Source organism: Leptinotarsa decemlineata, unplaced genomic scaffold (assembly GCF_025532065.1).
Source record: "Leptinotarsa decemlineata unplaced genomic scaffold, Ldec_3_MD MMD2_tig00000882_RagTag_RagTag, whole genome shotgun sequence".
In the NCBI taxonomy this organism is placed as follows: Eukaryota; Metazoa; Arthropoda; class Insecta; order Coleoptera; family Chrysomelidae; genus Leptinotarsa; species Leptinotarsa decemlineata.
This window is the reverse complement of record NW_027412556.1, coordinates 15,562,777-15,586,423: the sequence shown is the minus strand read 5'-3', so window position 1 is coordinate 15,586,423 and position 23,647 is coordinate 15,562,777. Positions and strand designations below refer to the sequence as shown.

Below are 23,647 nucleotides of genomic sequence, written 5' to 3'. Positions count from 1 at the left end.
AAAGAAAGTGGATTGGGTAATGCTTGTTGGAGTGTTGTATTGAAAACGTTCAGACTTTTAATTGGTCACAGATTCCTGTGGATTGGCCAGTTGAATTTGCTTTTAGTAAAGTCTCATTTATTTTTCAAGTTCAAGGAATAATCATAATAATGGAGAATCTTGACTGTCAATGTAGAACAACTGACAGAAATGTCAAAATACAAGAAGTTGAAATACAAAAAGTAAAATTTACTTATAAAAGACCCTTTTATCGACATGAAGCTAACTAAAATATCATAAAAGAAATAGTAGCTTATACTTTTGTTCAAAGTACTTATCAAGTGTGTTTTCCTCTCATAATTATAGTGCAGTCAAAGTTGCACCAAAACTGGTAGAGTTTTTTTCAGTTATTGTCGTATACAGTACCTTTCTTTAATGTTCTCCCCCCTTTTATTTTTTGAACGGGTTAACTAAAAAAATTGAAATTTGGAATAATGAAATTAATGCATGAATACTTTATTTTGAAGTGAAATTGACAGATGAAACTTTCAAGATGGCGACTGGGCGCCATCTGAAAAAAAAAATTGAATGGAAAGGGGGTGTCGCCATCTTGAAAGTTTCATCTGTCAATTTCACTTCAAAATAAAGTATTCATGCATTAATTTCATTATCCCAAATTTCAATTTTTTTAGTTGACCCGTTCAAAAAATAAAAGGGTAGAACATTAAGAAATGCTCTGTATACCTACAATGAAATAAATAGCCTCTAACACCAAATAAAACAATTGGGAATTAATTAGGCGTATCGAGATCGGCACTCCTCGGATCATGGCGCATATCGTGCATTCAATGGTTCGTTTCGAAAGTTCACTTATTATATATACCTACAGGCTGGTTTTTTAGCCTGATCCCACTAATAGATTGATCATTTTTCAGATCTAGAATATCAGTGGTTGTCTTTAAAATATTTGCCAAAATCTAGAATTGTCGAATTTATTTTTTTGACTCTTCCGCCCCCATTTCGAATATACAAAAGACAATGGACTTTCAGTTATAATCTGATATATGAACTTGCAATGAGACGTTTTGTTCATAAGATTCCATCATCAACTTCATTTTTTAACCTCTGTAATGAAAAATTCAGCTTTGTTTCCCGGCGTTCTTCTTTGAAGACGTATTCGGCTCAATTTTTGGCAAAATTTACGAATGGAAAGCAACAATAAGGAGGGCTTGCATGGCTATAACTCCACAAATGCCAATTTCCAATCTAACAGACCTACAGACAGGTTCTACAGTTTTCGAGGTAGTACTAGTGGGATCGACTAAAATAAAATAGCCTGTATATATCGAGGTATTTGTTCAAAGTAATTTCGTAGTATTTCCATATTAGAAATGGCCCCTACCAACGCGGCGAATGAGTGTACCTGGCACCTTGACATCGATACTGAGACGAAAACGAAATGCATCAGTGTCACGCCAAATAATATAGTGAAATTAGATTCCAATGAGGGAAACCACTAGTAAGGATTTCGATATCTGCAAGTTTACCGGGATTTACCTCTATAAAGTTAGCAAGATCAGTTGAAATGAAGCATATTTTTTAAGTGTTGAGAATTTGTGGTGAAAAAAAAATAAATGTCACGCTCCTTTTTTATAAGGGCTAGCTCTGCTAACTTGGTATCAAGTAGCAAAGCCACCCTAGTAAAATTTTCGATGAAACTAATTGACGTAACTCACTCCATATAAAAAAATCCATACTCACTTTCGTGTCATACTTTTTAAAATAATGCCACATAGTGCAATAATTTGTACATATCTTTTTCGACAATGAAGAAAAACCAATTGTCGAATAATATATTTTTTAAATGAGCTAACTTGATATGTTATCAAAATCATCTCAGTATAATGTTAACATTGCGGCGTTGCTATACCTATACCCTTTCCATCTAAGCAACAGAGTGCTCCAAAGAATTATGCATAGAGCACATGGTCTCCCAGACAAGGCTGCTTGTGCAGAGTCGCACTAAGGAACGACCGATTTTTTTAATAATATGCGGCTGGGCATAGGAAATTTTTTGGGCGCAGTGTAGAAACACAAATTAGCAGTTTCTTCATCCGAATCAGTACTTGACATTTTAAAAATTTCAAACTTTGAAATATCGTATATATACACACCACAGGCGTTAAAACGTAACTGACCACTCCGACACTGTAAGATGAATACCGCCAGCCGATTGCAGTTAAATGAAATGAAATGTTTTATTCAGATAGGGTACAACCTAATAATATACAACAATGATAATAATGTTAACATTAATATACATATAAACACAATAATAAAAAAATCTACTAATATTTGTTAATGAGAACTACTTACAATGTGCTTGTGATGCACTGTTTGGAACCTTCCTCTTGGTGATTGAAACACGGGTCGAGGTGTTAAAAATAACTGTTTCGTGTTGGGACTAAACTTCAATAGAATTCACCACCTACAATAATTAAAAATACAAAAAAATACATCTTAATGGTCTCTTAAATGGAATAAATTCCTTTTTTAAACATAATAAGACTGGTAGAAGATTTTACATTTCCAGGTTGACTGTTATAAGTACTTAATAATTCATTTAAAAATTAATGTTTTAGTGTAGAAAGTTTTTGTTTAATTATTTACAAACAAATTGTTATTCTAGTTTTATACAGGTGGATTTCATTATTAAAAATTACAAATTTGTCAAAATCTTAGAAGGTTATGCAACATTTTGTAAATATATATTATCGTTAAATATGTAAGCCTAGTTTCTATAGATAATCATTCTAGAGTATTTAACATTAAAGATATATGGGTACTCCTATCACATCTCAAAATAATCCTCATTGCGCGATTTTGCAGTTTCGGTAGTGTTCTCCATTTTATTTAAATCAGTTGTTTTTACAAGAGTGGGACAATATTCGAAATGTGGTTGTATAATTGTCTTATATACTTTAATGAAATGAATAAAAACACTTTTGTCTAAATACCATTAGTTAATTTTATTTATACGACAGGTTTCGGGTAAATTAAATTAACTAGTGGTAATTGGACAAAAGGGTTTTATTCATTTCTTTAAAGTGATCACTCTTGTAGAAAAATATAATTTCTTCAGTTTTTTTTTCTGTAAATAAAATGTTTATTCATTGATAAATGCTTGTCCTAGATATTTGAATTCAGCAATAAGCTCAATTTTGTCATTTTCTATTTTTATTTCAATTTGATTTAAATCAAATTATCTGTACTTAAACGGTGTAGTAAGTATCATAGCCTTCGTTTTTTTGACATTTATCTTCAGTTTATTAGTTTTTAAATATGTAGCAATATGTAACTGGTTGGCCAGCGTGGGAAGGCTTTATTTTACTTAATAGATGCAAATGTGCGTTTTTATCATGCTTTGATCACGTATATATCTTTGTTTGGGTTTCTTTGTTGAATGGATATAGTTTAGTACACAATGGAAGACAAAGTATAACGAAAAATGTTATTTTTTGAAAAATGCATTTTGTACATAGTTTTTTGATATCGAGTGAGTTGCGACATTTACTCGACAAACATTGTTGAAACAGATTATTTTCCTAACTGAATTGCTGTTTCATCCTTGTTGCGACTCGCCTTGTAGACACGATAATATGATATGGAATTGAATTTCTAGGTTCAGATGGGTTTTTAACTAATTTTCCCGTACTAATAGCAAATGCACTGAAGCAGAATAAAATCCCGTTGAGCGCGTTCCCATTCTAAGCGCGGTCGGCTGAAATTCCAGCCGGCGGCATCGGCCGGTTGCAGCCGCCACAGGAACCGCGCCCGCTCTACGTCGGCGGCGACCATTGTGTAGAATTGAACCACAATAATTGAACATCGCGAAATCGCCGCCTCGTTTTATAACACGTATCTTATCTTTGTCTAGCGTTACGAAGACTTCTTGACGTAGCAGGCCTCTTTTCAAACGGTTGAACGTATCGCTCGCTAGACTCCAAAAATGCACTTTTGCTTCTCGGTCACTGTTGCCAGGTGATGGTTTCTGAATTCTCTAGACAGTCTAGACGATTTCATACATATCTTTCGATTTATTTAAATCCGAAAGTATTCAACTACCCTTACACGAGTTGAACTTTATTTTCAGAAGTAGACCAGATGCTACCGGGGGTTTTTAAACAGATACGGTTACCAAATGAAATTTGATACTTTAGTAGTTGACATTCGACGGTAAATATTCGTTTTGAGGGCACATGGCGATTTTGAACAAATTTTTGAGTGTACTTACATATTTTGATGCGTAGATTACGAATCCGAAAAGAAAAAGCGGCGCTCTCCCTTATTTACAAAGTTACAGCCCTTCAAAGTTCCGAAAAGGGCAACTTTTCAGCCTTCTTTTTCACAAGATTTAAACACAAGCATTTATTCACTAGGTAACCTTTACACCTTATTCCTCCTCAAATGACACTTTCCAATTCAACAATCAACATTTTTCTTATATTTAATTTAAAAACGAATGCTTCTTCTGGTGACATTCTTCTATTTCTAGGTTAGTCGCTAGTGACATTTCAGAAAAAAGCGGTTGGTATTTGCCGCCGCCTACTATTTCAAATTCGTAATACACCACCAAAAACCAATTTACGATCCAAAGAATGAATGCAAAAAACATTTGAATTACTTTAGGAATATTGTCAGCATCAGTCCTACTTACTCTGCCATTAACCTTAAAAACGTGAAATGCAGCAGAGATATATAACCAAAAAGCAGCTTCGTACATTTTTCAACATTTTTATTGAAAAAATGTTGATTGTTGAAGTGAAAAGTGTCAAGGAAGGAGGAATAAGGTGTAAAGGTGACCTAGTAAATAAATGCTTGTTTTTAAATAGTTTATCTTGTGAAAAAGAAGGCTGGAAAGTTGCCCTTTTCTGAACTTTGAAGGGCCGTAACTTTCTAAATAAGGGAGAGGGTCGCTTTTTTCTTTCATATTCGTAATTTATGCATCAAAATACGTAAGTACACTCACAACATTTTTTCAAAATCGCCGGGAGCCCTCAAAACGAATATTTACCTTTATTTTTTCTGATATTCCATACCTACATACAAAAAATTTTGTAAATTGAGCCAGGAACTGAAAACAATTTACAACATTACAAATACTCATATTTTTCACATTAGGGATTTTAGTGTTGAAACAATTTCGAAAGCTTTTCTTTAAATCAATTTCAGAAAAAAGTTATTCATGAAAAGTTCTGCGCGGATTTCGATCTAAGAAGCAACGTTTGGTTATCAAATTCATTGAGTCATGTACGAAGCTTGACAAAAAATATGAACTCTACTCGAGAGTAGAGAACCAGAATTGAAAATCAAGATCATTATACAATTATATAAATTCATAATTTTTTTTTCTCATTTCTAAAAATGTATTTCTACAGAAATAACAATTTCAACTGTAATTATTGTACACGTAATCTAGGACGGTTATATTTTTTAATGAAACAGATGTCGTTAAAGAAAACATTTGATTTTTTTTTAAATGGGAGTAATCTATAAAACGCGTTGATAAACTGTATTTGCTAATTTCCAAAGTAAATGCATGTTTATTCATTACGTATTTAAATTGCAAAATGAGAAACAAAGGTTATCATGTCTTTATTAAAGTGAAGAGATAACAAAATTGAAATTATTTGTGAATGGGAAATATTGGTTGAAAATGGCGACCTTTTTTATCATTATAAATTAATGCAATTGCATATTTAAACATGATTTTTTTGTTTCTGATCAACTTTCTTTAAAATTTGATATTTTCAAAAATAAGGATATTCAAATAAGACGTTATGGAAACGTTATGGATACGTTATGGATACGTTATGGATACGTTATGGATTTTTATCAATTACCAACCAATTCCATCACAAAAATGAAGATACTCTTTGAAAAAAAAGCATACTTTTTTCACTTAATTTGTGTATGACTGAAAGAATTTGATGCGTAAAGACGGATTTCTATTTTAGGTTTAGTCCTTGAAGATTTTCCTATGATTTTTTTTTCCTAGAATTAAGAATAAAAAAGTTTTCCAATGTGGTTACTACTTACGATTGAAAGTTGGCCACTGGGAGCTGAGAAAAAAAAACTAGAAAATGTTCTTGTTAGATCTAGTTCAATTGGGCTACCACTCAATTTTTTCTTATTCTTATTATCACAGACGATCTGGTCAGGAATATTATATTCAGAGTAAAAAAGAATGCACTCTAGCTGAAAGCTGAATTCGTAAGAATACGTCATAAAAATGAATCTTGGTGGTTTCAATTTTTTTTTGTATTTCTCGTTAATTGAACACAATCATTATTTCTTTAATATAATAGAACTCTTCAAATCACAAGAAATATCTGCGTCTGGCAACGTTGCACTGGGCCGGCCGCCGCTCGCGTGTTTCCGGCGCCCACGAAGATTTCCGATCGCGCGTAAGATGGCAGACGGCCTCTTATTAAGCGTCGACCACATGGGTCGGACGCAACGTGGTTGAGTTTTTTCGAAGATTGTTCGATTCCGTCGCTAGAAACTCCCTCGAAATGGGAATGTAGTGTCGTGTGCGAATATTTTTTTTGGCGGTGCGCGATTTTTATTTTGTGAAAAAGTTGCGATTCTGACCTTGCCACCATACGAAATACAATATTTTATTAGAATTTCTCGCTGTTGTAATTTAATTAGTTCATATTATTGCCAGAAAACTCGTACAATAGGTACTTATTTCGGCTGTGAAAGTGATTTGTAATCGAATGTGATAGAAAAAAAAACGGAGAAGGACCGTTTTTGGCGTGTCGAAAAAATGTGCACTTCTCCCACACTGGCTATTCTCTCCCATCGTCACATCTAAGAATAGATAGCAGATCTCCCGAATTCTTTTTTGTCGCGATGGACGAATGGACGCAAGTAAAGGGTAAATATCGACGTCTTGGCGGCTCCTTTTACCTCGACATGCATATATAATTTAGAAAGTTGCGGGTCCGGTCTAGTTGATATATTTCGACGACCTTCTCTCTGCAGCCGGTCACAGCTTGCTGCTGGGGCTTGTGCTTTATTTTTTCCATTCATAATGTAGCCGGCCAAGGATAATGTGTCGGTAAGCGGAGCGGCGTTGCCGCTTCGGTAGGGGCGCCTCTAAATATCCGAACAGCGTTGTCGAATCGGCGAATATTCTTGGATCTAGGGACAATTTTGTGGGCGACACTTTTATGTGAAAAGATGTGAGATAAAAGCGGTTTTAAGTATTTAATTTCCCGAGGAGTCCTCTCAGTAAAAAACCGACTTTCCAAAAGTGTTAATTTACGAGTCAACTACCAACAGTTTTTTCTTGGTGCAATTTGCAAAGTACCTATATTTGAAAAATGAAGTTGGCAGGATTTGACCTCACACGAACGAAATAGCAGCTCCAATAGAACATTGCTTTTTTTGTCAGAGTACCGTAAAAATGTGTTTAAATGGTCTGCCAATGGAATATATAGAAAAACGAATATGTTCACTGCACTCCATTTGGGGTAAATCAAGAAAATATGCTTATTCAAAACAAGGCTGTTTTGATTTGTATTAATTATGACGTACTTACCCACTATAATTTTTTTTTGTCGAATTATTTATTTCAATGACGAATTCAAATCTCACGAAAAAATACAGTGAGGCTTCAAGAAAAAAATGTCAACAACGAAAATATATGTATACAGCATGTCTCAATAAGTATGATCCATATTGAAAACTTATATTATCGATTTTAGGAGAAAAAAGTTACCTATTTTCCATAAAACCTGCAAATGTTGAAACCCAAAATTCAACCTTGGATTATAAGAATTTTTGCCGTTTCGGAGTTTGTCAAAAAATGAAAAAATTTGCTCTAAGGTAAAGTATATTGAATTTAACAGGATCCAAAATTACTAATAAAAAAAAGTTGATCAGAAATGAATGTTAGGCCCAGATATGCAATTGAATTAATTAGTTATAAAATAGATATTTTGATAAAAAATAACTCTTGATTTTTTGATTATTGGATGTAATTTTCAATTTTGAACAAGTTTTTTTGAACAATATTCGATATTGTCAGAAATAGATGTACTTTACACTTGAGCATGATACATATTTTTTGGCAAATCTCGTATACGACTGAAAGAAATTGATAACCGATAGGTTTTGATCTATGCAGAACTTTTTATGAAGAATCAATAACGAAAAAGTTTTCCACATGTTTCCAACTTCCTGAGACTTACTGTATACACACTTGATTTATTCCCCAAGACGTTGGATTGCAAGGGTTCGTTCTAGTTTCATTTTAAAGTATTATCAGAGATATACCATATTGATGTTTTGTCTAGAGAATGTAATCACAGCAAGTTGATGAAAGGCCTCTTGATTATTGAAGACACATATGGCTGATACAGACTAATACTCAAAATATCTATTTTGGTAGTATCAGTATTTCAAAATATATCTCATTTTAGATGGCATTGTCTTCACTAATTTGTATCAATTGTTTTATTCCGATTTCTATGAAATTTTCAACTTCCTTGAATGGAAAACACTATTCAATCTATACTCTCTTTTTCGATTCGAAATTGTATAATTATTGTAAGTCTGGCAACGCTGTACCCTCCCAATGAACCGAACGCGATGTTGCCAAGCATTGGCAAATAGGCAAATTTTTCAGGATCATAATTTGGAGAGTTTCTCTATTAGACCAGACCCGTATGGTATGCCTTATGTGTTGATTTTAGACTTAGTTCAGGGTTGGGCTTTGAGCTGATCGGATGGTCTTGAATATCTCTAAAAGGACCGAGTGGAAGGATTTTCTATTTGTGATTCTCACAGTAGGATTTTATTGTCGTTTAAGCCGATAATAGCTCTAGCCATAAGTAAAATTTAATTACTTGCACTTTGAATACAATCTTTACAGTAATTTGTATAGATTTTATGAACTCAACATGTACCTATAGTAATTATTTTGATGTATCTCGAAGCTCTAAAAGATTGAAAGTTCATTAAACTTTCTTACCTAGTCGAAGAGGTCCTTTAAAAGTAATTATGGTGGGGATTGCTATAAACTCATTCTAAAATAGGGATTTAACTGAGACGGCTACAAAATGGAATAAAATGCAGAATGACAAAGCATTACAAAATTGTTATATTTTCTCCATTCAACAAAGGCTTAATTTAGGGGAATTTTCAAAGTTAATGAATTTAATTTTGAAGATTAATATTTCAGAACAATATGAAATTTGAAACTTCTATTAGCAAAATTACACTCCCTTATTCTAATTATGACAACAGCAACCCGAGGAATTAATTTTTAAATGTTCATATTTGAATTCTAATTTATAATTTTCATATTTTCTCTCGAATTTGCACTAATAATTTGCACTTTTCTGCACTAAAAAACAAAAGTTATACGTGCTGCAGGATTTTCCTGCAGCTGAAAAAGCAAATGCGCCACTGGAATCAATGAAGTCGCCCTGGAGCGCCAATTAATTTTTATTGTTGTTTCATAATTATAATAATTGTACGTTCGCAAAAACTGTAATCGTAAAAAAGAGATAGCAATTCCAATTGCATGGGATACAAACTTGAACTCCTAAAAGTTCATATATTGCACCCCCTTTTAATTTTTGAATAGTAACACAAAATTGAAATCAATTATTTTTCTATTCAGATTCATTATCTGAACGTAATTTAAATTATTGAATGTTTTCTTGATTTTTTAAAACGAAATAGTTTCAAGTAACACATGACAACCCAGTATTGTTTTCTCCCTATATTTGATAATACCATGTCTTACAGGTCCAAAATCCAAGCAGGTGAATTCTCTGATGTAATTTGAATCGTTGATTGTTGGAACTGTGTCAAATCGCGCAACATTGACACGAAATTTTGGTATGACTCTCGTCATGGGTTATTTCAATTATGTTTAGATAAAAATCTGATACTTTTAACAAAATCAATGAGCCCATTTATGAACCACGTGATTTCTGTCGGACATTTTATCGATTGATCAATGATTTTGTTCAATTAATATTCCAACATTATATTGAATTGGTTTGCTGTGAGACAAACAAGCCGTTTCCCTATTTGTTGGAGTTGTTTTTGTTGGGTTTGATTGCTAGTCTCTCGCCACATCCTCGGCCTTATCGAGAAATTGGTTTCGTTTGTGCAAACAAGAGGGTACTCAGGTCAATGGCAGGTCGAATTAATATTCTTAAATAATGTAAATCGTTACCGGAATGGCGTCAGAATTTATTTGTTTTGTGTTTTGTTGTCGCGTTTTTTGATATTTCATCGGGTTGTCGGTAGGAGGTGGTGCCTACGACAATTTTTTTTTCATACTTGAAAATGTTGATTTGTGGGCGGAGAAACTCGGGTGAATGCCATTTGCAATTACATCTACCCCTATTCATTTGTCTGTGATGAATGGACCATGATTTCTATTATAATCTATAATCATCACATTGGCTTCATGTGGGTTCTTTTTCTTTGAGTTCCAATTGTTTTTTTACTCTGTCAGCTGATTTTAAAAAATTACTTCTATAGTACCTCTTGTGTATCCTGGACTCGAACAATACTATAAAAAGGCTTTTCAAGTACAGCATATTCCGATACTCATCTCCTGATGATGCTAACTTGGTTAGCGAAACGCGCGTCGTGAGCGTAGGAGCATAGATTTAGTGTGATACTTTTTTCTTTATCTAATCCGTGAAGGTGAAGACATTTTTGTTTACGAAGACGCCATCTATGGGAACAACATAGAACTCAATCCTCTAATATCAAAGATGAACGAGGCTCCCGAAGGCCGTCAGTTGCAAAGCTTTGACATCGATCCCCGATGAGATTCGTCACTGCAAAGCAACTTGCTCAAACACATCGCTTGGCTTTACAACTGATTTCCTTGGGGAGCCTAGTTTATCTTTGATATTCGGGAATGAGTTGTCTGTTGATCCCATAGATAGCGTCTTTATATATGTCGTCTCCATTACTTACTCAAACTTGTTCTTTGAGGACAGTTGAGGTCCGCAAAACATTCGTGGTTCAGCCGAACACCACTGATGAGACCTACAGCGGGTCGAAACAACGCTGCTGACTAGTGTTGTTTGGGCTCAAGTTTTCAGCTTATCCATGGAAAGTACAGAGTGAAAGATATGTTCTTGTGGAATTGTTCTGTCTCTCTTATCTGTTCAGTATTATACTCTTGTGTGTATTCAGGAGATCTGACGAATTTATCAAACATCGATTATGCATCTATATTTTGATATGCAAAATGATGGTACCACCTCGGGTGCTACTATAACGGTTATTTTATTTCAATGGGGTCAATATGTTATGACAATTATAAACAGCTAGAACTGGATACAAGAGGGTATTCGATCTCAGATTTCTCATGGACTGAATATTTATTCCGCTTTTATTGGAAAGTGGTCATTTATTGTGTATTTTAAAATCTACATAAAGTTGGTATTTCCAATGGGGAATGTTCCTCCTGACGAAAATCAAGTAGTTTTCATAAAAGAGCTCTAAAACAACTCATTTTAAACATATCATTTCAACCTTTTTCTTTAAAAAATGATTTAAATGCTTAGAAAAGAGGAATGAAATAATGCATTCAACATTTAAAGGGATTCGTTTCTATTTCACCATTTGGCAACATCGGTTATAGCTAATAAAGGGGACCATGAATCTGTTACCTGTATGAGACAAACAAAGATGACATATTTCAGAGGCGTGCTGTTCTGTTTACTTATGTTCCGAGACATTCTGTGACATATGACATTTTGTGCACCTAACCTATCTTCCTCTATATAAATAAATAAATAACAAAACAACTGTTGTTTATGTGGCTTGTGGTGGTATTGAACTATAATTTATATTTTGCCTTAATTGTTGATTTATAAAGATAATTTTCATTTTTTAAAGTAGAATATCTAGGTACGTATAAATTATTTTAACTTGATATAGGCGCTGTTGCCAATATGTGAATTAGAAACAAATCCCTTTAAAAATTAAAACCTGACATTTGAAACATCAATTTTAATACATTTCGAAGTGAATTTGAAAACCTCACTTTTTTTTTGTTCAAACTTGCATTTGCTGTAATAACTCAAATTGAGGAACATTCTCCATTTTATTTGAATCCGTTTTGAAGAATATCTAGTTATCTATCAAACTTTATATTTATATTCAGTATAAAAAGTCGATCATGCCCTCAGATCGCTATTGCAGAAAATCCAATGTGGCATGAGTTGTATGACACGTAGCGTCGTTCTGTTGAAACCACTTGTCGTTAATGTTCAGTGTAAATTTAGATCAGGAGCGAGTCTACAGAAGGGATGGATGTCGAGCTTACGACTCTAACTGACCTCCCTGTAAATTTAGATCAGTAGCGAGAGCTCCTCAACTCTCCAACTCCGGATCCAATAACTGAACCTAAAAAAATGGTTTGGTGGTGCAGCCAGGAAACAACTGAGTCGTCTCCTCAAGAGCAGGGTACCTTATGAAACCGTCTTGCAGAATCTGTCTCAGGTGGAGGAACAAACCTCCCATGAGCAGGTTAGCAAACGTTTGTGCTCAAGTGATGATTTTCCAAAACCAGAGGCGAAAAAGCCCTGCACTGGCGAATTTAAGGCATCGTCAGGTGTAGCTGATGTGCAAAAACACTCATATGTGAAGGTTGTCGCGGGTATCAAGGTGGGAATCTTGCACCTTGACTATCCGACTACCTCATTAACGATGAAACAGCAGAGCATATATTGTGTGCCTGCCCCGCTGGGGACCGAATCAGGTTTTTAGAGTTAGGCAGAGCCGTACTCTCACCATCTGACCTGAAAGACCACTTACCTTTCAAACTAATCGGCTTCGTTAAGGAGCTGGGTTTATTTGGTCGAGTGTGAATAGGTGTGATCCGCAATAAACCTTTGCGGGTTGTGGTGGAGGGTCGACTAGACTTACTCACTTTGGACCTAACCTAACCTAGTGTTCAGATCGTCCAATTCAGGCCAAAGGAAGTTTGTAATCATTGACCTATACTGCTCGCCGCCGACAGTGATGGCCTGGCCAACGTCGTTCTCATAGAAATATGGACCAAAATCCACACAAACAGTGATTGTTTTCTGGATGTATTGGATTACACGAAAGTTAAAGTACTTTCGAAACAACTACTTTTATATGAACATTGAATCACACAAAAATAACTTTTTCAAATTCAGTTTGTTCTCCAAACATTCATATGAAAGTAGTTGTTTAGAAAGTACAATGACAGGTGTAGCTTCAACAAGATGGCCGTTATCAACTGTCAAAAGTTCGGAAGTCCCTGTTGAAAAACCCGATATTATAACCCCTTCTTTCACCCTCAAGCGTTGTGAAAATTGCTTGAAAAAATTGTAATTTCAAAACGAAAATCAAAACATGTTTTTGTGAAATTTTAGTAAAAGTATTTTTAGTTGGAATTTGTTTTCACTGCTGGTGTTTTTGAATAATTTCATTCCACTTAGTTTTATTGTTTTGCTTTCTTTGTGGATGGGATACAAAATAGGTTTGTCCTAATTGAAAAGACTGCTGACTGCTGCTATTTCTTGTTGATTTGCCAAATGTTTTTCTTAACAATTTATTTGCTCACAGTTCATATAGACAATTCATTGGTTGAACAAAGTGTTATTATGATGCAGCAGTTGTCCACCGATACTTCATGCATTGAGATAAACTTTCTGAAATCTGACTGAACAAATTTTGGTTTTTCTTAACGAAAGTAAAAACTATTGTGTAAATTTCAAAACAAAAAAAAGAAAATAGTATTATTGAAAAAGCAAAACTGAACTACAATGGGAGGTTTTTGATTACAGAAACCTGCCTTTTGAAATGCCGTTTTGCAAAGTAGTATTTCAAAACTATACTACTCCAGTCATTGTCGTTTAAGGTCATTTGTAATGACCGAAAGTAAAATCTTACTTACAGAATGGGATTTGGTATTGAAAATGTGTCTCATGTTTAGAGTTACTAAATACTAAATATGATTGACGTGACATTGAAAAAGGATTACATTTCTTGGGTTTTTCTAAACATCTTTTGTTTCAACAATTCCTCGTGTGAACTAAATTGAAACCAACAACTTTTCGGCATTTATAGTTTGAGGAGGTAAATAGGTAAATATTTGCAAATTAATAATGATACGAAAGATAGACACTTTTATTCAGCTGGAATCAGTTGAGCTCGGAAATTTTCAGAAAAAGTTTTGCTGACTTACTTTTGATATGGATTTTCATTAAGTACTTATTTACCAGTTCCATTTAATTCAAGTAATACTATCGTATTCCAAAGTATACTACAGTTCAGTTGTAAGTCATTAGTGCATAATTCATTAGTCTGCTTTTACTGTATCTCTCAGTGCAAAACATCCAGATGATAATTTCTAGTTTTCTAATGTGATCATCAAATATTACATTTTCATCAAGTTATACTGCTAGAATTGAAGAAGATATTGATATTCAGTGAGGGAAGATTGGTTTCTTCATACATATCGGTAAACATTGCTCCTTGCAGGATGTTATGATCCTTGTAAAGTTTCTATGTTGATCCCATTTCTGCAAAAATTGAAAAATGTCACTTATTTTTTTTTGGAATGAAAGTTTTTGGCTTTCTACTACTCCATGTAGTAGTAATCTTGATACAAAAAAATGTGGGAATCTTACAAAGAAAGGAAAGAATTAATCAATTTGAAAATAAGTAAATCTATACATGGATGTGTAGATCATGCAAAGAAGCAACTTTCAGACACAAACTAGAAGAAAGCCCTTCTAAAACAGCTACTTTCATATAAACATTGAATTACACGAAAGAAAAAAATTCTTTCGAAACAAATACTTTTATATGAACACTGAATTATACAGAAGATACTTTTCTCTACTCAGTTTGTATTCCAAACATTCGGTATGGAATAAAATCAGATATCATTCACAGGAGTTCTACTTTAAATGAATGGTAACAAATTGCATTTACATGGAACACTGTCATCCTCACTGGTAGACATCGATGTTTTGCCGTAAGACATTCAGAAAATAATTTTTTTTGTATTGGAAGTACTATCAGTTTAAATCTTGAACAATGAAATACATGCATCACAGAATAAAAGTGATCATGGTTAGTCCACTCTGTGAGCTTTTTCCCGGAAAATTTTGCCAAATGGAACCGGTGTTCATAAAAACATTGAAAAAAATGTTTTTTCACGCACTTCAAAGAAAGTTCTATGAGTGAAATAGTGAAATTTTTGTAATCAACAATGATTTTCTCTTATGTTTATGAAATTTTACAAAAAAAAGATTTTCTATAAGTTGTCTTATTTGTTGCAGCTAAAAAACAAAATGCCTCGCGAGCAGCTTCAAAACAGCAGCAGCAGCAACAGCAATCTGCCTCCCACAACAATAATCACAAACAGGCGGCGGCTGCTGCCCCGACGCCTCAGCCAGCCAAACCCGCCGGCGGCGGAAAAGCCCACAAGAAGAATGAGCTGAACCAAAAGGGGGCTAACAAGGAAGGCACCGACATGGATGCCTTCAACGACAACGTCGCCAAAGAGGAGATTAACGCTAACGTAACAACCGCCCCAGCCCCCATTCCCAGCCCGCCACGAACTAATGACATTAATGCCAATTCGGTGCCTGAAATGGAGACGACGCCCGTCGCGAAGCCCGATATTAACGTCAACGTGCCCGCGAAGAAACCAGAGATCGAGGAAATAAAGCCCACTGCAGTCACGAAGCCTCTTCCGGAACCTGTCGTGGCCCCTTCGAAACCCGCTTTGGCCCCTTCAAAACCGGTCAAAAGCAACCCCAAGTTTGACATTACCAGCATCGTTACGGAAAAACCTAAAAACATCAAACCGTTTATCAGCACCGTCGAGAGTCACGACGAAACAGACAGGGCGAGGGCCGTCTCAAATGACAGGTTGTCGCAGGTTAAGAACGACGCCGGCGCCAAGAATGATATATCCAAGCTCGACCCCAGACTCAACACCAGGTTGCCTTATAGGGAGGGTAAGTGTTCTTTTTTTTCTTTTTAATGGATGTCAAAAGTGCGACTTTGAAATTTGCTAGACATGAAAAGTTTTAGTGTTTGAATATTGTGAATTATATGGGCTCCTTGAAGGAACATTACCCTACTCTCATTTTATAGGGGGACAAGGGTCTTGTGATTACTCGTTAACCAGGTCTCTCGGTTCTCTTTTCAACACTCTATTTTTCAAATAAGAATGTCGAGCCAAACGATAATGTGATAGTTTTAATAAAAAAAAATAAACAAAACTAACTCCAGTTTATCCAAATAATAAATATGTGATTGTTCAAAGCTAGTCACCTGATATAAAAAAATGTCATAAGATTATTGTGAAGCGGAGCAAGCAAATTGGCAATATATCTATATATGTGGTATCATCCAAACAAGTAGAATCATGAAAGAGATTGAGTTTGGAAAAATTGATAAAATGGTATAATTTTTCGCCTTTTTTTTACATATTTTTGTGAAAACTTAACTCTCATTATTTTTATTTTTTAAATTTGTTATATATATATATATATATATATATATATATATATATATATATATATATATATATATATATATATATATATATATATATATATTATATCAATGAATTAAATTATCAAAATTCATATAAAAACCCAGACAACTCAAAATATGAATATACAGCCTGACTCACGGTCGATGGCAGGTTAGACCTTTATGATGAACTCAACACAGGATTTTTCTGAAAGTAGTTGTTTTTGGAGGAAATTTTCTTCCAGTTTGTATATGAAAGTAACTTTCATGCATGATATATAAATCTTTGTTAATAGTTTATTTCGAAATTGATTAGAAGATGAAGAAATAGAAAGCCAAAACCTTTTTTCCTAAAACTATTCTCTTCTAGAAATATACCCCTTAGAATTTAATTCTGAAAATGTATTTACAAAAAATTAAAGTTGTTCGATAGTTTTCCTTTCTTTCTTTTGAGTTCCTAATTGCTGTTCAGTCTGGAAGTTTTAATGACAAGAGTTAAAGCATAACATAACAACAATTGAAATGAAAGATGCATTTCATGAAATTCAATTTTTCTTGATTAACTGTTATTAAAAAAGAGAAAATCTCAAAATGCAGCTCAAAAAAGTTTGTAGTTTCCAATTCCGTTTCAATTAAGAGTTGATAATTTCTTTGTTGTCTAAGGTCAATCCATTCATTATAGTTCTTCACACAGCATTTGTCTCCATTTTGGACTTTGTCATCTTACGAATTTTTAAGACTGGTCAATTTCACCAGCTTAATTTTAATCATAAAAAAAACTAGTGACGTGTGACATATTGTGTTACCATAATTTTGCGATTTGCATTCAATTTCAATATATGTTGTTTCTTCTAGACTAATTTTGAATAATAATTAAGCTCTACTGTTATATAAAACAGATTTTTTCCAAACGCCATCAGCTGTCAAGGTCAACAATCCATTGAATTCAATCAACCCGTCAGCTGATATTTGTAGGGCATTCAATGAGATCAGTTGAAGAAAAAGAAATGTCTGTTTGTGGACATGCGCACATTGACCTTGTCTAACTTGCCTTAATCATGTTGAAATTTGTGAATTTTTTAAATTGACACATACAACGACTGGGATGTATAAATCGGCCCTAATTGTTCATAATAATGTGTATATTTTTTAAATACAACATTCATTTTTATTTTATCATTATTATTGAGATCTGTACATTTTCAAAACTAATGATGATGATTTAGTTGATTTAGTTTTCTTTTTTTCCAAATGGAAAAAAGAATGAATAAGCTACTCAAATATTCACGGACTCTCGTCCCAGTAAAAAAAGAACACAGTCCCAGCTCCTCCTTACCATTTTACCAAGGTTATGGAGGCGTTTTAGTACTGTAAGATTAAAGACTGCTCAACTTTTTTATCCGATTCAGACCATGATAGGGATAAATATACAAGGCAGTAACATTGTTTCATTTAAACATAAAATTGTTTATGCTCTTATCGAATACCGTTTGAATGTGTGATGTTTCAGGTCAGTGGTCGCCAGCCAACCCCAGCGGTTTGAAAGTTTATCAGCGCGACTTTCTTATGGCACTGAGAGATTCTCCAGCAAGTCGGAAAGTTCCGGAAAACATTCCGGACGTTATATTGGCTGATGAAAGAGGCGTAAGTATTCCTACATTGTTTTTTTCTTTGTTTGTTTGATAAATTACAATTGACAAATGGATTTTTTTATCAGGGTCTCAGTGATGGAAGGTCTTCGATGGGTGGCAGATCCTCAGATTTCGCCCCTAACTACAATAATTACGGAAGTAGATCGAACTCTCTAAGAGGGGTAAGTACATACTTATTGATATAAAAATATTTTTTTCATGATTTTTTTTTCATTCATTTTGAAATTTTAAATTTCATGTCGTATAATATTTAATTATTTTCTACTATTTTTCACAGCTGCAACACGCTTTTAATTATTTCTCTTTTTAGTTTTCCTTTTTGTTTATATTCAAACTTTCCTATTTTCAAATTTATCTTCTGTTTCTAGTTTCTTTTTTTTTTCTCATTATTCTTTGGTATTGATTCTCTTATACTTCATGAAACTTATTTTTTCTTGCTAGTTTTGTGGATGTTATTTTTTATCTGGTATTGCTTTTTCTATTTTTTATTTTATTTTTTCATTAAGTCAATATTCGATTCATTTTTATAATTCACTCTGAATTTGATTCTTATTTTACATCTGTTTTTTTGTTCTGAACTGTTTCATATACCTCCAAGTCAACTTTTCTTATTTACATATATAGGAAAAAACTGTATTTGCCGCAGTTGATCTTTTATTTTACTTTTTATTTTGACCGTCATTTGGCTTCATCTTTTCTATCAAAAAGTGTCAAATTTCTGACGGGTTTGAAGACAAGTTAGAATGGTAAATTAAAATTATATTAAGTTTCAATGATGAACTAATATATGAAAGTAGTGATCTGACTGATTAATGTTGATCTTGATAGTGGGACTGAAAAAAAAGATCCTCGTCCTGCTAGAAAACTATACTTTGATTAATATCTAACATGGTTTCTCTCTGTTCCAGGCTATTCCCAAACGAGGCAGTCAAAGTAAGGCCGGACCGAGTGGCAAGCCGAAGCAGCCGGCGATGAAGGTGTCATTATCGGTGAAAGGAGACGTGAAACTGAACGAGGTCGAAAACGCTTGGCGCCCCGCTCGTTTGAACAGAGGTGAGAACGCCACATCGGAAGACAAGAAGACCGAGGAGCTGTACAAGAGGGTGCGGGGCGTGCTGAACAGGCTGACGCCCCAGAAGATGGACACACTGATATCGCAGGTGAAGTCATTCCAAATTGACACCTTGGAGAGGCTGCAGGGAGTCATTGATTTGTGTTTTGATAAGGCGGTCGACGAGCCAAGCTACGCAGTCGCTTATGCTTGCTTGTGCAACCAATTGGGGTTATTGCAGGTAAGAGGGGTTTTTGTTGTTTGATTCAGTTTAGACAGGCGATAGGTGCTCGAGGAGAATTGATGACTTATTACCTACTACTGTTTAGATTAATGTTGATTGAAATTTTTTTTTATATTACACAACTAAATGTTTCTTTCACCCAAGTATATGAAGAGTACCAATACAAGTTTATTAAGTTCTTAACAAAACTACAGCTTCCAAACATGTCACAAAATACAATGGGGAATGTTCCTCCTTACGAAAATCAAGTAGTTTTCATAAAAGAGCTATAAAACAACGCATTTTAAATTTATCATTTTAACTTTTTTCTTTAAAAAATTATTTAAATACTTAAAAAAGAGGAATGAAATAATGCATTCAACATTTAAAGGGATTCGTTTCTATTTCACCATTTGGCAACATCGGTTATAGCTAATAAAGGACAATGAATCTTTTACCTGTATGAGACAAAGATGACATATTTTAGAGGTGTGCTGATCTGTTTACTTATGTTCCGAGTTCTGAGACATTCTGTGACATATGACATTTTGTGCATCTAACCTATCTTCCTCTATATAAATAAATAACAAAACAACTGTTGTTTATGTGGCTTGTGGAGGTAGTATTGAACTATAATTTATATTTTGCCTTAATTGTTGATTTATAAAGATAATTTTCCTTTTTTAAAGTAGAATATCTGGGTACGTATTATTTCAACTTGATATAGTTGCTGTTGCCAATATGTGAATTAGAAACAAATCCCTTTAAAAATTAAAACCCAACATTTGAAACATCAATTTGAATACTTTTCTAAGTGAATTTGAAAAAATCATGAATTAAACTCAACTTTATTTTGTTCACACTTGCATTTGCTGTAATAACCCAAATTGAGGAACATTCCCCATTGTAATATTATTGACATAGTACAATGAAATATAAGATTGATGTAATGGTAGACAATACAATAAAGTATAAAACATTGATATGAAGCACATAATGGAAATGGTGATTCATAAATAGATGTAGTACCAATATCAATCATGCAAGGAATTTTTGATCTATGATCACATCAAATTGAAAAAGTCATCAATAGAGGATTTTTTGTGAGTGATGTCTTTAAATATCTTTTGAATTTACTGAGACTTGAAGAGCTTACTGTGAGAGACAGGGCATTGTACAGTTAGATATCGATAAGTACTTTTCAATAAAAATTCTAGGGATTCGTGTAGGGAAATTTTCAAGTCAAATAAGTTGTTCATTGCACCAGCTGTTTATATCTTTGAAACAATAAAATTTTCAATTGCTCACCCAGATCTTTTCGAGAAACACTGTAAAACCCAATTTTATGAAACAAGACATAAAAATGATTTTGCGTATCACATTCACACAAAGGCTCTGTATGAGCATAGCATCATCTACCTAGCATTGAAATTCTATAACAGAATCCCCCAAAATATACGCATATTGAGGTTGTACGCAGGTTCTTACTCAATCAGGAGCCCTACAGTATCGAAACATTTTTTCAAGGCGTGCAATTTTTTTTTATTTAAAATTTTTATAGGAATGTAGGCTCAATGGCGTCAATGTTTTAATTGGCTTCCGGGTTTTGCCATGGTCTTTTTTGGTTAGAATCTCAAAACTTTTCAACTGCAACTGCGGCAGTCATTTTCAGTGGAGAGGTCGAAGTAGTTTCAGTTGATACGTCAAGAATACTTCGACCACGCCACTGAGGATGTCTGCTGCAGTTGAAACATTTGGAGATTGTGACCAAAGAAGACCACGGCAAAACCCGAAACCAACCAAAACAAGAACAATATTCAGAAAACTTCATGAAGTGACTGTTAACATTTTCATTCATAAGTTCAGTTGAAAGTAATGTTTGAAGCACGAGATTCTAGCTTGAACTCTCAATTCTTTTGAGTTTATAAATTCCTGATTCTCCTCGAGATGTCGATCGTCCTCATTTTGAGGGTTGAAATTTTGATTTTTTTCCCCTAAATTTATCGCTTCCGTTTCGTTTCTGTTGAGTTCTGCGTTTTTAGGTTCCAACGTCGGAAAGTACGTCAGAGCGACCAGAGTTTGTTAATTTTCGTAAGTGTCTGGTTACTCGATGTCAATTGGAATTTGAGAAACAGTCTGTCAATGAAACTGGGCGGAATAAGATTCTGAAACAGATCGAGGAATGCACTGATCCCGATAAAATGAAAGATCTGCAGTTCGAATTGGAGGAGCATGACAGGAAATTGAGGATGAGGTCTGTGGGAACCATTAGATTTATCGGTGAGTATTGGTTTTCAAATTTTTATGCGAAAATATATCAATCATCATTAGTTTTTCGTCTCCTTTTCTACTCTTTGAAATGTTTAAAAACATTGAATGCTTTTTGATTCTTTCTTTAATCTTCCCAGTTATCATTTATGGTTTTTTTTTCAAGTTTTTAGTAATCTGTGCAATCTGTTATATTTCAAGTTTATTATTTACAAAAAAATGGATTTTTTGACGTGTTACTACTTCTAATACTAATGATGACAATAATAATAATAATTGTTTTTATTCTTCACGAGAGATGTAGGATAACTTATTTATATTTACAATAATTGAAGAAAATCTTATGACGAAACGGTGAAGTGTAGGCTAAAGCTGTTTTCCAACTCGACCAATACTATTGTAATTATTTATTTATTTGATATAAAACTCAAAAACGGAGATTATGCTGGCGTAAGGAAATTAAAATATTTTTTAATGGTCTTACTCTAACTACAAATTACTTGTAATATAATATTTTAATAAGTTTGATAAATATATGTTTGTTTTATATTCGAGATTCATACTTACGTTATATAACATTTCGAATTGAAAATGTTCAGTATTAATAAATCTAACAATTATAGCAGTTTAAAGACATTTTTCTATTTAGTTTGGTAGTAATTATTATAGATATTCGTTTTCTCAAAATTATAAATCGAAAGATCCCACAGAATGATCTTTTTCAACATGATGCTTGTATGAAAGTAGTGGACCTAGATTTTTGAGGACAAACTTTCAACTGATTTTGCTGCTAGTAACTTTTGCAACGATAGGTTACCGGGTTCATATTGAAACAATATTTTGACTCTCAGGTGAGCTGTTCAAACAAAAGATGTTGACTGTCAACATCATGATGAGGTGCTTGTCGATCCTGCTAGAAAACAGGGACGAAGAGAGTTTGGAATGCCTGTGCAAGCTGATGACAACTATAGGAAAAGAACTCGAAACGAACAATGTCAGTCTCAATCAAATTTTTTCGTCGCTGAAGGTAATAGTGGAGAACAAACAGCAGCCAAAAGTGAGCAGTAGAATAAGGTTCATGATCCAGGATGTGATCGACTTGCGGCAATCAAAATGGGTACCACGTCGTCAAGATGTCAACCCCAAGACGATTGACCAGATACAGAAAGAGGCGGAAACGGAACAGATGAACATTCAGATGATGAATTCAATGCCTCCACCTTCAAGAAAGGACGACAGGTCGAATCAGGGAAATCAGAATGACAGGAGAGGAGGACGTGGTGTCAGGAACAATATGTCTGACGACGGTGGCTGGACCACCATGAACAACTCCAGGAACCGCAACCAATTCTCAGTCCAAACTGACAAGCTCAAGAGTAAAGCGGTGAGTATATCTGTTTTTTCTTTATGCTTTAAAGATTTTATGATATTTTTTGAATATTCAATTCCTAACGTTCAATCTGATTTTTCTTGTTGCACTTGAAGAATTTTTCGAATTCTGAAGGCACTAATCCGTTACTTGGTGATAATAACACAATTCATGATATTTATCATAAATTTTCACAATAGTCTTATTTTCAATACGCCACTGGTCCATCAGTCCAACTGAGGATGCTTCTATGTAGTGAAACGCGTATTGGAAATAAAATCTATATTGTGAAAATTTATAATTATTGTCATGAATAGTAATTTTAGAATTTTGATTTATCTTTTCAACTTTGAAACTTTCTGTTTTTTGTTAGTTTATTATTAGATAAAAAATTGATATTGTTATTTTTTATTTGAAATGTGATGAAGTAATAAGCAACTTGAAGAAACATAATAATATATATTTTTTTTTGATATTGACAATGATTTGTTGAAAGGCAAAGATAACTGAATAATATTTCTGAG

At 33.8% G+C, this 23,647-nt stretch overlaps 1 protein-coding gene across 1 annotated transcript in view; it reads left to right on the top strand.

Moving 5' to 3' along the window:
• Nucleotides 1–23,647, top strand: part of LOC111504982 (eukaryotic translation initiation factor 4 gamma 3) — a 93,717-nt gene that overhangs the window by 58,679 nt on the left and 11,391 nt on the right. The window contains 6 exon segments of the mRNA XM_023159712.2: nt 15,354–16,037; nt 18,071–18,204; nt 18,278–18,373; nt 19,121–19,504; nt 21,529–21,766; nt 22,606–23,138. Of these exon segments, the coding sequence (XP_023015480.2) occupies nt 15,354–16,037; nt 18,071–18,204; nt 18,278–18,373; nt 19,121–19,504; nt 21,529–21,766; nt 22,606–23,138 (2,069 nt within the window).